The following is a 16184-nucleotide window of genomic DNA, read 5'->3' as shown; positions in this document are numbered from 1 at the left end:
TCTAAGGAGAGCCAGTCTAGTTTAACGTCACACTCACTCCCAGAAGCACCCGCACCGCACTCCTCCTGTTGGACTTTTGGGGACTGGTCTTCCCCACTCTGTCTGCAGCCCTGATAATGCCCTGGCTGTGTCCACCTGTCCGTCCTGCCCACTTGCTGTCCTCAGCCAAGGGCCCTTTGCACACACAGCCCCAGCCCAGCTGCGTTCCTCCAGCCTGCCCCCTCCTCCCAGAGCATCCGTGAGCCCTGACTTCATTCCTGAAGAGCAGGGCTGAGGCTCCTGACCTCTGACCAGCCTCGCGGCAGACACCAAGACGGCAGCAGGGCTGCCCTTTCTGCCCACGGCCCCCGACATGCCGTGAGCTCAGCCCAAGCGGCAGCCGGACATGCTGCAGACACTGCGCCCTCAGGGCCTTTCCTTTTCTTTCTTCTGAAGCAGCGCTTGCTGTTAGCAGCCTGCCCAACATAAAGCAGGAGGGCTGGAGGAGTAAACTCTGGGATCTGAGCTGGGCAGGGAGACGGGCCATGGATGCCTTGCAGGGTCAGGTGTCAGGTGTCACCAGTCCTTGATGGGAGCCTGCGAGCTCCCGCTGCTCATGGCCCCTGTGACCCCTGTCCTTGTGCCTTCCAGGGCAAGGTCCACCTGGAGCTGAGGCTGAGTGAGGTCATCACCGATTCGGGCGTCGTCTGCCACAAGCTGGCCACGCGGTAAGACCCGGGACGGCCCCACGGCCAGTCTGCTCGGCCCTGAACCTGACCGCTGGCAATGGGTCAGGATTCCCAGAAGCGGGGCTTCCCCAGAGACGGTCTGAACATCCTCGTGAGGCACATGCTTACCCTGGGGGCGGGTAAGCATGTTTGGTTTTTGCAAATAACCAGTCACTCAGGGTGACGTTTAGCAGAGGTTGGGGTCACGCCCCTGGCTTTATACTCAAGGAAATGGTGAGTTGGGGGCAGAGTTGGGGTTTGCTTCTACCCATAATGTTTGGTGAGTGTGCATGTGTGCATGTGTGCATCTCTTTGTGTGCAGGTGTGTAGGAATGAGTGTGCACACCTGTGTGATTGTGTGCATGCAAATGTGTAGGAGTGAGTGTGCACCTGTCAGTTTGTGCTTGCAGGTGTGTAGTGGTGAGTGTATACACTTGTGTGAGTGTGTGTGCAAGTGTGAAGGCATGTGCACCTGTGGGTGTGTGCCTGCAAGTGTGCAGGAGTGAGTGTGCACCTGTTGGGTCTGTGCCTGCAGGTCTGTAGGGGTGAGTGTGCATGTGTGTGTACAAGTGTGCAGGAGTGAGTGTGCACCTGTGGGTGTGTGCCTGCAAGTGTGTAGTAGTGAGCGTACATACCTGTGTGTGTGCAAGTGTGCAGGAGTGAGTGTGCATGTGTGTGTGCAAGTGTGCAGGAGTGAGTGTGCACCCGTGGGTGTGTGCCTGCAGGTCTGTAGGGGTGAGTGTGCACCCGTGGGTGTGTGCCTGCAGGTCTGTAGGGGTGAGTGTGCACCTGTGTGTGTGGGGTCAGCTCAGGCGCATACACCAGTGGGAATGTGCCTTTTCCACTAAGACGGGCTCTGGGCAGATGGGCTCTGAACAGGCCCGAGTGCCAGGCTGTGCAGTGATGTCCCTGGGAGGAGGGCTGATGAGCCCACGACGCATCTCCTGTGTGCATGTTGCATCCTGGGAGGCAGCATGTCAGGTTTCCTTGTTCTCTGAGATGTTTGGGTGGCTGCAGTCAGGCTGGCCCCTTGCTGCTTGGAGCCTTCCGAGTGCTGGTCGGTGAGGAGGGGCGGAGCCGGCTGGCAAGTGGCTGTCTGGCGAGCGGCTGTCCCGGCGTCCAGACACATCTCCAAGACACCAGGTGTGGGAGGAACTGCTCCCCGACTAAGCTGCTGCCAGGAAACCTTTGTCCCTGAGGCTCCAAAGTGAACCTACCATCCTGCCTTCTTCCTGATTTACAACTGGATGTGATAAAAATCCTTTAGCCTTGAACTTGGGCCTTTGGCAGAGTGTGGGGCAAGTGAGTCCCTCCTCCTGCTTCCAGCCCCAGGGCCGCAGCTCCCCGCCCCCTGATTGAGGACCTCCTCCCACCCTCCCACCCGGCGGATCACCCTGTGTGCTCCTCCCAGGGAGGCGCACCCACTGTCCCCCTGCGGCTGCTGGGCTACCGAGCCCCCTGCTTCTCAGGGTGTCAGCCTCTCACACAAGCCCCTCCCCAGGCCTTTAGGGGTGTCACCCTCACAGAAGCCCCCTCCACGAGCCTCTCGGGGTGTCAGCCCCTCACACAAGCCCCTCCCCAGGCCTCTCGGAGTGTCAGCCCCTCACACAAACCCCCTTCTCAAGCCTCTTGGGGTGTCACCCTCACAGAAGCCCCCTCCCCAGGCCTCTCGGGGTGTCAGCCCCTCACACTAACCCCCTCCCCGGGCCTCTCACAGGAGCCCTTGACTAGCTCATGGCTTCACGCCCATCCCTGGAAATGTGCCTGAGATCCTGGTTTAGTGAGAAGTTAGTTCACGGAGGCAGGAGGATGACCCCAAACCAGGTCTGTAGCAGGGAGAGAAGTGAGACATTCCAGAAGAAGCGTGGAAGGGAAAGACCTGAAGGCGCTCACTGACGTTCCTGAGGCCCAGCCCGTCCAGTGGGCAGAGGAACGGAGAGAGGCCGCCACTTGCGGAGCGGAAACAGCGGAGCTCTGACCGGAGAGAGGCGGTCCCGTAAAGGGTCAGGACCGCCAGGCCCCTCGAGGGGCAGAAGCCACCCAGGTGCCCACCTGCAGGAGTGAGCGGGACCTCGGTCTCCCCGAGGCAGGAAGGCGGGACACTCAGACCCTCGGCGTCTGAGTGGGGTTAGGGCTCTGCTTCCAGCCAGGATGGGACGGTGGGACGTGTGCCCTCTCTCACCTCAAAGGACCAAAGAGCTGACGCCGTCTGCACCAGGGGGACGCGGGCGGCCCCCACAGGAGGAAGCAGACGAGGTCACCGCAGGCCCACTCTTGTCCTGGACGTGCGTTGGTGACGCACGTGAGCTCCCCCAGCAGAGCCCAAGGCGAGTGAGAAGAGACGCGGGGCAGGGCACCTGGTGGCCCTCCCTGGACCTGCATGAATGGGCAGGGTGGAGCCCCTCAGGGCCAGGTGGGCAAGAGGGCTGAGGGCAAAGGGGCCGCAGAGCTGGGGGTCATTCGAGTCTCCCCCAGCCCAGTGGAGAGCACGCTCTCACTCAGACACTCAGCAGACTCGGGGCCACGCCGGGCAGTGGGGCCAGACTGTCCCCAGACGAGGCCACCGGCGCCTCCCGGACAGAGCTGCAGAGCAGTCTCTCCAAACGAGAGACCACAACCTCTGATGGCACAGAGGAGCACAGAACCGGGCACCGACAGCGTGAGGTTCACAGCATCCAGCATCCGGCCAGGAGCTCAAACAGGAGCAAGGCCTGCCCCGAAGCAGAGCCGGGTGACAGGTGATGGACAAGGGTGGTCCAAGAGCTGGCGTGACCACGATCCAAACCCAAAGGGAGCCAGGAGCCAGGGCACTTGATGGAGCAAAGCCCGAGATGGGGTTTCCCTGTCCGAGGAGCACGCTGGAGGCAGCACACGGGCCAGGGCTGGGAGCCCCTGCAGTGCTGCACCCTCAGGCCCCCCGAGAGCACAGACCGAGTCCCGCTTCCTGCCTGACAGGGCTGCATAGACCTCTCTCGAGCTCCTGGGGATGGAAGGCAGGGGACTTGGCGCTGTGGACAAAGGACGTCACCTGCCGTACTGTAAACAGAGGGCCTTGCACCTCCAAGCCAGCAGCCACTGCAGCCGCCCCCAGCAGCGCCCCCACCCCGAGGGTCTCAGGGTGGACAGTCCAGGACTCTGGCCTCAGGGAGCCGAGGTGCCCATCAGAGGGATGATCTCAGTGAGCCCAGACTCCTGCCCGTATCTTCCCATGTGTGGAAAAGCACTAAACTCCTTAACCCAAGGTGTCTGGGTTTAATTATCAGTGACCTTTTGATGTTCTGACCACTGGTCTTTGTTGCAGGAACTCCTTTGTACCCTGGCACCTCTCACCTGTTCAGAGCCGTCTGAGAGGCTGCCTCCTGGGTCAGGTCCTCAGAAAGTCCCACGTAAACACGACCCTCAGCCCTTACACTGTGCCGTTTTCAGCCAACACTGGAAGCGTGTCTGTCCTTCCCGTGGGTGCACACACACTTCCTCTTGCCCCCAGGTGTTTGCTGCCCGCTGACCAGGGTGTCCATCTCTGTTCACTAGATGGAAGCCCAGGGAGCGCTTTGCAGGGACTTGTGGCTCTTGGCCTGAGCTACTGAGACATCTGCCCTCTCCGACCTCAGGGCGGCTGTGAGAGACGGCCCCTGGGCCTCAGGCGCCCTCCTGACCCCCGCTTCTCTCCTCAGCATCCGCGAGTGCCAGGGCCTCCCCATCGTGAACGGGCAGTGTGACCCCTACGCCACAGTGACCCTGGCGGGACCGTGCAGGCAAGTACCGCCTTGGCTGCAGGGTGGGTGAGGTCACTGAGGCGGGGCTTTCCTCAGAAAGCGGGTGGGCCAGGCAGGCTGTGTAGGTCTCACTTCCTTCTGTTTCCTTCATGGCCTAAAGTTTGTAAGAAGAAAGCCTTCCTGTTCTTCACGTGGGTGTCTCTGGCTCAGTAAAGGGTCCTGATTTGCATACCATCAGGTGCTGGAGACACAACCGCGTGTGGTCTGTGCCCTGGAGGGCCGGGTGGCCTGTGCCCTGGAGGGCCCAGCCTTGGTGGAATCAGCATCAAGTGTTTTCCATCTGATCCTTCTCCTCAAACGCAGGTCAGAAGCGAAGAAGACGAAGGTGAAGAAGAAGACCAACAACCCGCAGTTTGACGAAGTGTTTTACTTTGAGGTCAGTGTTTCAGTGGCACAAACACGATCGATACCCACACTCCAGGGTCTTTGGCAAAAGGGCCCTCGGTCACTGCTGCAGAGAGTTCTGGGGTGCTGTCCCTCATCTGGAGTCCCTCCCACCCTGCAGTGTGAACTCCCAGGAGCTCCTTCCTTCCCTGGGCAGAAAGGCTGTTTGCTGCTTTCAGCTTGACCTGGTTTTGTGTTGAATGATGACAAATCAATACTTTCCAAATTACCAAGACTTTGGGGTTTTTTGGCTGGCTTGGTTTGGGTTTTTTTGCTCCACCCAGTCTCCCTTGAGCAGCAGAGGGAAGCTTGTTTCACCACAAGTAGTGAGGGTTTTGGGGTGGAAGTAGTGCATTCAAACGAGAGCCCCCAACTGCCCCTTAGAACCAGAACCACCAGTTAGCTGGTGGGTGAGGGCCAGACTGACACAGAACTGCCAACCGCTGGCTCAGAGGTGCCAGCCCCAGTAACGCTCAAGGGGCCATTGTCCCCCCACAAAGGTCACCATAGGTGAGCGTGAGGATCTCACTGCCATCTCCGTGGTTCACTGCCCAGCGCAGAGAGGGCGGAGCAGCCGTGCCCTCATGCGGCGATATGGCATCAGGGCTCCCGGAGCAGAGTGGATGCACCACCGTCCAAGGGGCAGTGGGCAGGGCTTCCGGAGTGGGGCTTGGAAAGTGCGTGGAGCACTGGAGCTGTAGGAAACTGGAGACGCTAGGGTGGAAAGGTGGAAGGGGACTTTGCAGAGGAACTTGGAGGGGTGGGTCAGGATGCGCAGGGGTCACTGGCCTCTTCCGCCTGGGCCCTCAAGAGGATGGGCAATGTTGGCCTCATTGGGTGCCTGTGGGGGGCCAGGGGCACAGCCTGAAAGCCTGGATGAAGAACCAGTGCCATCCTGGGACGCGCTTGTTGCAGCCAGGAGCAGGTGGCCAGCCCTCCCTCACGGGGTGCGTGTGCAGGGCAGGGAGGCCTGACGTGCTCTCGTCCCCACAGGTGACCAGGCCCTGCAGCTACAGCCGCAAGTCCCACTTCGACTTTGAGGATGAGGACGTGGACAAGCTGGAGATCCGGTGAGTGGGGGTTCGGGGCTGTTTCCCAGGCGGCGTGCCTGGGCTGCTGTCTCCTGGATCCCTGCTCTGTCTATAGAAACTGGGCAACATCTGTGATACCTTATGGTGAACCATGTTGGATCGCAACCTCCAAAGATTTAGCTTCGGGCCAGGGGCCAGGCTTGATCACTCTGCCCCTTGTGTGGCAGAAGTTTTATTACAGTGAAAAAGGAGAGAGAAAGCTTCTGACACAGACATCAGAAGGGGAATGGGGAGTGCCCCCCTCACTAGTCTGATCAAGGCTTTATGTACTTTTGCCAGACCCACTCCCACAGCATACTCTTAAGATAGCAAGGTTAGTCAGAGGGTTCCTGTTAAGAGGAAAAAACGTGTCCTTGAGCAAGATATTGTTATATAATCATTAGTACAGAGCTTTAGGGAAAACATACCCTGGAGCAAGATGAATTGTTTTGTTGTATTGTTGTGTAACCATTAGCTCTAGGCTTAAAGAAAGTTAGTCTTAAAGACTGTTGTTATAACAACTCAGAGTTTAAGGTAAAATGTCTTATGTGACTAAGATAAAGCAATGTAGAAAAAAATGTTTGTCCCTTTCTCCTCCTAGAAGGCCCTGGACTCCTTATCAACCTACCTAAGATTTAACTCTCTCATCTATAGACAGGAACATCAGTTTTCTGGATCATTTTAACACAAGGATGCCAGGTGGTGGCTAGAGGCCACATGGTCTGTGTTCACCTTGCAGTGTCTTCCCAGGCGCAGAGCAAAGGTTCCAAGTCCCTCTGTGTGTGAGGCCTGGCCTGGCACACGGTTCCACTGCTTCGGGGCCCTGCGGTGGGGCCTCTAGTGCACAGCCCAGCATCCCTCTGGGCCTCGCCAGCCCTCTTGCCTCCCTGGCTGCTGCACCACCCCCGTGTCTGGGGACAGATCATAAGCCTGAGTCTGGGGTGGCCACAGTGGGTCTGACCACCATGCTCGTGAGAACCATAGGGCTTCTCCAGATGTGACACCGTGTAAGCTTGCTCTCCTGTGGGTCAGGATTTCCCTTGAAGCCCGAGGTTCTGACACTCAGTCGGGGACAGGCTGGGGTCTGTCCTGCAGGGCCCGTGGGGTGGGGCTCTGGGTGAGCAGCTCTCCCGCCAAGGGCCTGAGCAGCTTGGACCTCAGGCTTCAGCTGTGCTCAGAGTGGCCTGCGGGCCTGTCCTGCTCCAGCTCTGGGCTTCGGGGTTCCCGTTGCCTGGCCGCCTGGTCAGAGGCCTCGTGCTTTCTGCCTTCCAGGGTGGACCTGTGGAACGCCAGCAACCTGAAGTTCGGGGATGAGTTCCTCGGGGAGCTGAGGGTCCCGCTGAAGGTGCTGCGGCAGTCCAGCCCCCACGAAGCCTGGTGAGGTCCCCGCGGTCTGGCAGCGTCTGTGCTCACGGCCCTGGGTGCCAGCAGGCGGGCCCTCAGGTGCCCTGAGACCAGGACCCCGCCCCCTGCCTCCTGCCTAGACTCCAGGCTCCTGGGCCCACGGGTTTCATCACCATGTCACAGGGAGAGAGCAGACCCCAGGTTCGCAGGCTGAGCCCCGACAGTGGCTTCCCCGCCCCGGCCCACCACTGGGGTGGGGGCAGGCGTAGATCACTCGCCTCACGCCTCACCCCAGAGCCTACTCACCTGCCAACACGTGGGCAGACATTGGTGCTGTGCCCCAGGGAGCATCTGCCCCAGGAAACTGGAATTCCTATTTCAGTTCCCAGGCAGCCCTGCTTGAACAACAGCCTGCCCTTGGGATGGGGCTGGACGGGAGGCCAGCAGACGGTCAGTGCCTCAGTTGCTCGTACCTCAGGCTGCCTGGCATGGGAGCTCAGGGCAGCTGGGTGCTGCAAGGCCATGGGTGGGCCGGGAGGGCAAGGGTGTCCGTCAGGAGCACCGCTGGGTGCCCTGTGCCTGGGGCCACCCAGCCCATAGTACGAGCCCTCCCTCCCCACTAATGTCCATTTCTGAGCATCTTTCCACCCGGCGCTGCTCAGGGATGGCTGTTCTCAGGGGTCATTCTCCAGGGTAAATGGTTTTACTGCAGAGTCTCCTGCACTGCTCATGGCCATGTCTGTTCCTCCCACCCCACACCCCCACTTCTGAGTCTGTGGCTCTGTGATCAGCCCAAAGTGAGCGACCGTGGGGGCCACCCCCAATACAGACCCTTTGAGGGGATCAGGTGGGGGCCGCCCCAGGTGCAGGGACTCTGTGGGAGGGGTCGGGGTGGCCCCTGGGAGGTGGGTCCTGCAGTATCCGCGAGCCCTCTCACCTCAGACACTGACCCAGCCCATGTCAGGAGGACCACTGCAGCAGGGTCCCTGGGGAGCGGCGGCCTCATGCCACCCGTCCGTGTGTCCCGCACCAGGTACTTCCTTCAGCCTCGGGACAGTGGCAGCAAGAGCTTGAAGCCAGGGGATCTGGGCTCCCTGCGCTTGAATGTGGTCTACACGGAAGACCACGTTTTCTCCTCTGACTACTACAGCCCTCTGCGGGACCTGCTGCTGAGGTCTGCGGACGTGGAGGTACCTGCGTGGCCCCCATGGCCCTGCCCACCTCCACCCGGCACCTGGCAGCCTGCCCCCACTCCCAGCCCTCAGCCTGGACCTCCCAGCCTGCCTAGTGCTCAGGACTGTCTGTGTCTCCCTTTACTGGGGGTGGGGACCTACACCCTACAGGAGAGCCATGGGAACCCCAAAACCCCACAGGAGAGCCACGGGAACCCCCACAGTCCACAGGAGAGCCTTGGGAACCCCACACCCTACAGGACAGCCACGGGAACCCCAAAACCCCACAGGAGAGCCACGGGAACCCCCACAGTCCACAGGAGAGCCTTGGGAACCCCACACCCTACAGGACAGCCACGGGAACCCCAAAACCCCACAGGAGAGCCACGGGAACCCCCACAGTCCACAGGAGAGCCTTGGGAACCCCACACCCTACAGGACAGCCACGGGAACCCCAAAACCCCACAGGAGAGCCACGGGAACCCCCACAGTCCACAGGAGAGCCTTGGGAACCCCACACCCTACAGGACAGCCACGGGAACCCCAAAACCCCACAGGAGAGCCACGGGAACCCCCACAGTCCACAGGAGAGCCTTGGGAACCCCACACCCTACAGGACAGCCACGGGAACCCCAAAACCCCACAGGAGAGCCACGGGAACCCCCACAGTCCACAGGAGAGCCTTGGGAACCCCACACCCTACAGGAGAGCCATGGGAACCCCCACACCTACAGGACAGCCTCGGGAACCCCCACACCCCACAGGACAATCACAGGAACCCACACACCCCACAGGACAGCCACGGGAACCCACACACCCCACACGAGAGCCACGGGAACCCCCACACCGCACAGGACAGCCACGGGAACCCACACACCCCACAGGACAGCCACGGGAACCCACACACCCCACACGAGAGCCACGGGAACCCTCACACCCCACAGAACAATCACAGGAACCCCCACACCCCACAGGACAGCCACGGGAACCCCCACACCACACACGAGAGCCACGGGAACCCCCACACCCCACAGGACAGCCACGGGAACCCCCACACCCCACAAGACATCCACGGGAACCCCCACACCACACATGAGAGCCACGGGAACCCCCACACCACACATGAGAGCCACGGGAACCCCCACACCCCACAGGACAGCCACGGGAACCCACACACCCCACACGAGAGCCACGGGAACCCCCACACCCCACAGGACAGCCACAGGAACCCCCACACCCCAGAGGAGAGTCACGGGAACCCCCACACCCCACAGGAGAGCCACGGGAACCCACACACCCCACAGGAGAGCCATGGGAAACCCCACACCCCACAGGACAGCCACAGGAACCCCCACACCCCACAGGACAGCCACGGGAACCCCCACACCCCACAGGACTGCCACGGGAACCCCCACACCCCACAGGATGGCCACGGGAAACCCCACACCCCACAGGACGGCCACGGGAACCCCCACACCCCACAGGAGAGTCACAGGAACCCCCACACCCCACAGGAGAGTCACGGGAACCCCCACACCCCACAGGACAGCCATGGGAACCCCCACACCCCACACGAGAGCCACGGGAACCCCCACACCCCACAGGAGAGCCATGGGAACCCCCACACCCCACAGGACAGCCATGGGAACCCCCACACCCTGCAGGACAGCCATGGGAACCCCCACACCCTGCAGGACAGCCACGGAAACCCCCACACCCCACAGGACAGCCATGGGAACCCCCACACCCTGCAGGACAGCCATGGGAACCCCCACACCCTGCAGGACAGCCACGGGAACCCCCACACCCCACAGGACAGCCATGGGAACCCCCACACCCTGCAGGACAGCCATGGGAACCCCCACACCCTGCAGGACAGCCACGGGAACCCCCACACCCCACAGGAGAGTCACGACAACCCGGCAGGCCCAGGACGTGCGGTGTCTCTGACTGTGGCCCCAGGGTCGCGGGTGGGCCCTCTGCACAGCGGCTGGTACTGCTGTGGGCGGTGGGCGGGGCACCGGGAGCGGGCCGGGCGGGCAGGGGCTCACTTCCCGCACCCTGCCCCAGCCTGTCTCCGCGTCGGCGGCTCACATCCTGGGCGAGGTCTGCAGGGAGAAGCAGGAGGCGGCCATCCCGCTGGTGCGGCTCTTCCTGCACTACGGCCGGGTGGTGCCGTTCATCAGTGCCATCGCCAGCGCCGAGGTCCGCAGGACCCAGTGAGTGCCAGCCGGGCCCGAGGCCCTCTGGGGTCCCGGCCTGATGCGGGGCTGGGCGGGGCCCAGGCAGCTGCAGGCAGCCACGCGGACATCACCAACACGCTGGCTCTTCTAAAATTTTGCCTCTTCTCCTGGAAACGAGTTGGGGGGGGCGGGAGAGCGGGGAGCCGGGTGCCTGGGGGCAGCTCAGTTCCGAGGTTGGGACTGCAGGGTGAGCAAGAAGCCCGGGTCAGGGGCCGGGTCCCTGCTCCCCAGGGCCTGCAGCTGTTCTAGGAGGCGGGCTCTGCTGGGACCAACGGCTCAGAAAGACCCACACGTGTCTGTGGCGTTGTGGCAAGGCCACCCTCTGCCCCTGGTGCTGTCCTGTGTCCCTAAAGACCAGATGCGGCTCTCGAAGTGCAGGGCCCGGGGGGCCCCGTGGTGGCTGTAGTGGTGGGGGGTTAGTTACACAGCAGGCAGGCCTGGACCCCTGGCTGCTGCAAGGTGTTCATTGGTCAGGGCAGCCCCCCACTCCCTGGACGCCTCCCTATCCGTGCTGTTTTCTAGGGACCCCAACACCATCTTCCGAGGAAACTCGCTGACATCCAAGTGCATCGATGAGACAATGAAGCTGGCGGGCATGCAGTACCTACACGTCACCCTGAAACCCACCATAGAGGAGGTGAGGGCCAGCAGGAGGGGAGGCCGGCGCCCCCGGAGCCCAGAGCTGTTGCCGCCACGCCAGCCTCCCCCGCCTCCCAAGGGGGCCTTGGAGCATCCCAGAGCCTCCCTCATTTTCTCAAATTAGAAAAATACTTCAGAAAGTCCGTCATTCCGCTCAGACAGGAGGACGCACGGGAGGACGCCTCCTTCCCCAGTCCTAGAGGCCGCTCCTCCGGGTCCCCTTTCCCGGAGGGGCGTTTCCTCAGAACCGTTTCACAGGAAACGGGTCCTTTGCAGTTGCGAGGACTGAGACTAGATTCCGGTTTGCTCTGTGAACCGAGCCCTGAGGGTGCCTTGTGGTGACCCGTGAGTGAACCCATGGGAGCTCACCCCCCTTGAGCTGGCGCTCCGTGGTCTGGCCAGGCCCGCTGGGACCTCCGCCCGCCTGGGCCCCAGATCAGCTCATGTGTGGCTTGTCCCAAACGCTCTTTGTAGATTTGCCAGAGTCACAAGTCCTGTGAGATTGACCCCGTGAGGCTGAAGGACGGTGAGAGCCTGGAGAGCAACATGGTGAGGCCCGTGTGCCCTGCCGCACGCTCAGGATGGGCAGGGTGTGGGGCCAGGGTGCCTGACCTGCAGCGCTGTGGGGGCCACTCAGGCACCAGCCGCCACACTGCTCCAGGCCCGGCCCGCGGCTCACGCTGTCTGTGCCTCTAAGAGCCCAGAGGGGTCCTGGCCTTTGGAGGTCGCATCCCGTGGCCATCTATGGGCCCTTGGTCGGCAGTGGGGGCGGCCACAACGTGCCCCTCCGCCCTCCCTGGTTGGATGCAGGGTCTGGACTCCACAGCGCGCTGGTCCTGACCCGTGGCGGGAAGTCTTGCCTGAGGGCCCTGGGGGCCGCGGGGCTCTGAGCAGCCAGCTCCGCAGTCCCGGGATGGCTGGGTGCAGCCGGCACTGCCCTGCGCCTTTGCAGGAGAACCTGCGGCAGTTCGTGGACCGCGTGTTCAGCGTCATCACCAAATCGGGGGTGAGCTGCCCCACCGTCATGTGTGACATCTTCTTCTCTTTGCGGGAGGCGGCTGCCAAGCGCTTCCAGGGTGAGTGCTCGTGGGCCCCTCACGGAGAGGCCTCCAGGCCCCGGCAGGGTTAGGGCTCCGGCCGTTGCTGCTGGGAGGGGTCGGGCACCATCGTGGAGGGCCCCCTGTTTGCACCCCCAGCTCTCCCCCCGCTGTCTACTCTCCCCTGTCTATACCCGCCCCTGGGGGAGTCAGACCCCAGCCCGGCCCAGGGAGTCGCAGCTCCCAGCCGAGCTTTGTCCCCGTGGCTCCTGTTTTCTTCCCCGCCCTGGTTTCTCCCTGTGGCTCCAGAAGCCCAGGCAAGTCTGTCTGTCTGTCTCCACCACAGATGACCTGGATGTACGGTACACAGCTGTGAGCAGCTTCATTTTCCTGCGGTTCTTCGCTCCAGCCATCCTGTCCCCCAACCTCTTCCAGCTCACGCCCCACCACACGGTGAGTGAGGCTCAGGCAAAGCACACGGGGACTAGTCAACCAGACCCGCCCAGCCGCCCTGACCCGTCCAGCCGCCCTGACCCGCCCAGTTGCCCTGACCCATCCAGCCCTCCTGACCCGTCCAGCTGCCCTGACCCGCCCAGCTTCCCTGACCTGTCCCACTGCCCTGACCCGCCCAGCCCTCCTGACCCGTCCAGCCCTCCTGACCCGTCCAGCCCCCTGGACCCACAGGGGTTAGGGAAGGTGCTGCTAGCCGAGTTGGGGAAGGTGCAGAGACAGCTCCACGTGGTAACTGAGTTATGGATGAGCCACAGGCCCTCAAGTCCTTATCTCCGGAAGGTGCTGAGACATTCTGATCTAAGTCATGTCATTAAAACCGTCAGATGGTATGACCAGGGCTTCAGCTGAGGGCTGACGCCACCCCACCCACCATGGGAAGACAGAGTGTGTCTGACCTTGGGCATATTCAGTCATATTCAGGCCAGGTGGTCAGCATGGACTTTTGGTGAGCATGTGCGCTCCCACCATGACCCTGAGCGAGGCCCACATCCTCATGCACAATGTGCCAGGCGGCCCCAGTGCTTGGTGGAAAGCCCAGGGTGATGGCCCATTCCTGGGTTTGAGTTCAGCCTGTGAGCGATGTGGAGGGCGAGGGGCCCCTGGGCAGGTCCTGGGAGATGTGGCCAGAGACCGGCCCCTTGGCTGGCAGCGCTGGGCGTGAGTGGCCCGAGGGCCCGCCTTTTCAGCAGTTCCCAGCCGTACAGGTGGAGGGTTTGCAGGGACCTGTGAATCCAGCAGGCTTGTGTTTAGCTGCTCCCTCACGGATGACAGGCACGACGGGACCGCTTTTAGGGGTGCGCTTCCTTTTATTGGTGGCAGTGCTGGGCTCAGCACAACTCGTCTGAGAGACCGTCACCTTCTTGTCTCTGGCAGGACCCACAGACATCGAGGACGCTGACACTTGTTTCGAAGACCATTCAGACTCTAGGCAGTCTGTCCAAGTCCAAGTCTGTGAGTCACTGACTTTAATTCTCTTTTCAATACAAAGGAGGACGTGGAATAATAGGATGAGGAGAGTCACCACATGGCCTCCCCATATGAGGCTGTAAGAGCACCTTTTGGGAGGAACAGAGTAACAGCAGGTGGTGGTGGCATCCCCTGAAGGTGTGACGTCACCCATGGGTGGTGATGACATGTCACCTATACATGGTGACTGTCCCGTTGGGCAGTGATGTCACCTGTACATGGCGACTGTCCCTGCAGGTGGTGACATCCCTCATGGGTGGTGACATCACCTGTACATGATGACTGTCCCTCTAGGTGGTGACCGTCCCCCATGGGCCATGATGTCACCTGTACATCAAGACTGTCCCTGTAGGTGGTCACATCCCTCATGGGTGGTGACATCACCTGTACATGGTGACTGACCCTACAGGTTGTGATGTTGCCTGTGGGTGGTGATGTCTCCTGTGCATGGCGACTGTCCCTGTAGGTGGTGACATCCCTCATGGGTGGGGACATCACCTGTACGTGGCGACTGTCCCTGCAGGTGGTGACATCCCTCATGGGTGGGGACATCACCTGTACGTGGCGACTGTCCCTACAGGTTGTGATGTTGCCCGTGGGTGGTGATGTCGCCTGTGCATGATGACTGTCCCTGTAGGTGGTGACATCCCTCATGGGTGGTGACATCACCTGTACGTGGTGACTGTCCCTACAGGTAGTGATGTTGCCCATGGGTGGTGATGTCGCCTGTGCATGATGACTGTCCCTGCAGGTGGTGACATCCCTCATGGGTGGTGACGTCACCTGTACATGGTGACTGTCCCTCTAGGTGGTGACCGTCCCCCATGGGCCATGATGTCACCTGTACATCAAGACTGTCCCTGTAGGTGGTCACATCCCTCATGGGTGGTGACATCACCTGTACATGGTGACTGACCCTACAGGTTGTGATGTTGCCTGTGGGTGGTGATGTCTCCTGTGCATGGCGACTGTCCCTGTAGGTGGTGACATCACCTGTACATGGCGACTGTCCCTGCAGGTGGTGACATCCCTCATGGGTGGGGACATCACCTGTATGTGGCGACTGTCCCTGTAGGTGGTGACTGTCCCCTGTGGACTGTGGTGCCGCCTGTGCATGGTAACTGTCCCCTGTAAGTGGCTGGCACTTCCACTGCTGTATGTGGATCTGCAGACGTGTGCCCTTGGCGGCAGACACTACCCAGCCCCACTGCACAGCTGGGCATTCTCAGCCTGAGCACTTTAAGGAAGTTGAGGCGCCTCCCAGTGACCAAAGCCTTCACACACAGCCAGAGGCAGCCCCTCCTTCCCCAGGCCTGAGCTCATTTGTCTCCCCTTCACTGGGGCTCCTTGAGACTGACTGCGGGGCCCTGAGGTCCACACATGAGGACCGTGGTGCGGGTGCTGGGTCCTCCATGCACGGGCTGTGACGTGGCCTGCTGCTCAGAGGTGGGCCCATCAGGCTTTGTCGGGAAAAGGTAGAGCCGCGACCCACAGGGGCCCCCGCCCCTGCCCTTCTCCTATGTCCACAGCCCCGCGTGACCCCAGCCCCCAGCCCTGCAGACAGTGGCCCCTGCCCCCCTACTGTGTTCACGGCCCCACATGCCCCACCCCAGCCCTGCAGACAGCAGCCCCTGCAGGCCAAATGCTCAGCTTTCTCAGAACCTAAGTGACACACACAGAAGCAGGCCCAAGCCCCATGCTCTGTCTGTCCGTCAGCCCAGCATCTGTCAGCCGAAGCAATGAGCGGGCCCCTGCCGGGCTGAGGTCCACACAGATCCCCTTGTAATAAAGTGACTCATGTGGACAGAGACCCCCAGGTTCCTCCTGCCATTGACCTGACTCCTGAAAGTGAGGACCCCCCCCATCCCAGCAATGCATCTAGGAGCCACATGCCCGCGAAGGGTGTTGAATCGTGCGTGACAGGTCTCACCCAGGACCAGGACCCTGTGTAGTTGGCATTTTAAGCACAGCTTGAGTGGAGCCCCTCCTGTGGCGTGCGGCAGGTCTCTGCAGCAGGGGCGTGCCTGCACTCCGCACTGCTGGAAAGAGATGCCGGCCTCTTGTTCTCAGCCCCGAGCTGAGGCTTGTTGCGTCCACACTCCAGGTCTTTCAGGTTTGGGCCAAGCGACCTCAGGCTTCGTTTAAGTGACCTTTTCTGTTTTAGGCCAGTTTTAAGGAGTCCTACATGGCTGCGTTCTACGAATTCTTCAATGAGCAGAAGTACGCTGACGCGGTGAAAAACGTAAGTCTCAGCATCAGTTACACAGACTCCCAGAGGCGGAGGTGGGTGACTGGTGGGAGGCTGAGCTGAGCGGGGAGGCCGTGAGGGGCCA

The 16184-nt window shown here is 61.5% G+C and overlaps 1 protein-coding gene across 1 annotated transcript in view; it reads left to right on the top strand.

Moving 5' to 3' along the window:
• RASA3 (RAS p21 protein activator 3) overlaps positions 1-16184 on the top strand; it is a 90392-nt gene that overhangs the window by 60131 nt on the left and 14077 nt on the right. The window contains exons 5-17 of the mRNA XM_043891548.1: positions 631-707; positions 4382-4462; positions 4787-4859; positions 5861-5937; positions 7210-7314; positions 8315-8471; positions 10524-10672; positions 11219-11333; positions 11810-11884; positions 12288-12411; positions 12719-12825; positions 13759-13836; positions 16016-16093. Of these exons, the coding sequence (XP_043747483.1) occupies positions 631-707; positions 4382-4462; positions 4787-4859; positions 5861-5937; positions 7210-7314; positions 8315-8471; positions 10524-10672; positions 11219-11333; positions 11810-11884; positions 12288-12411; positions 12719-12825; positions 13759-13836; positions 16016-16093 (1296 nt within the window). The remainder of the gene's footprint in view (positions 1-630; positions 708-4381; positions 4463-4786; positions 4860-5860; positions 5938-7209; positions 7315-8314; positions 8472-10523; positions 10673-11218; positions 11334-11809; positions 11885-12287; positions 12412-12718; positions 12826-13758; positions 13837-16015; positions 16094-16184) is intronic.

This window comes from Cervus elaphus, chromosome 30 (assembly GCF_910594005.1).
Source record: "Cervus elaphus chromosome 30, mCerEla1.1, whole genome shotgun sequence".
NCBI classification, from domain to species: Eukaryota; Metazoa; Chordata; class Mammalia; order Artiodactyla; family Cervidae; genus Cervus; species Cervus elaphus.
The sequence above is the reverse complement of the archived record's forward strand: the minus strand, read 5'-3'. Positions and strand labels throughout refer to the sequence as shown.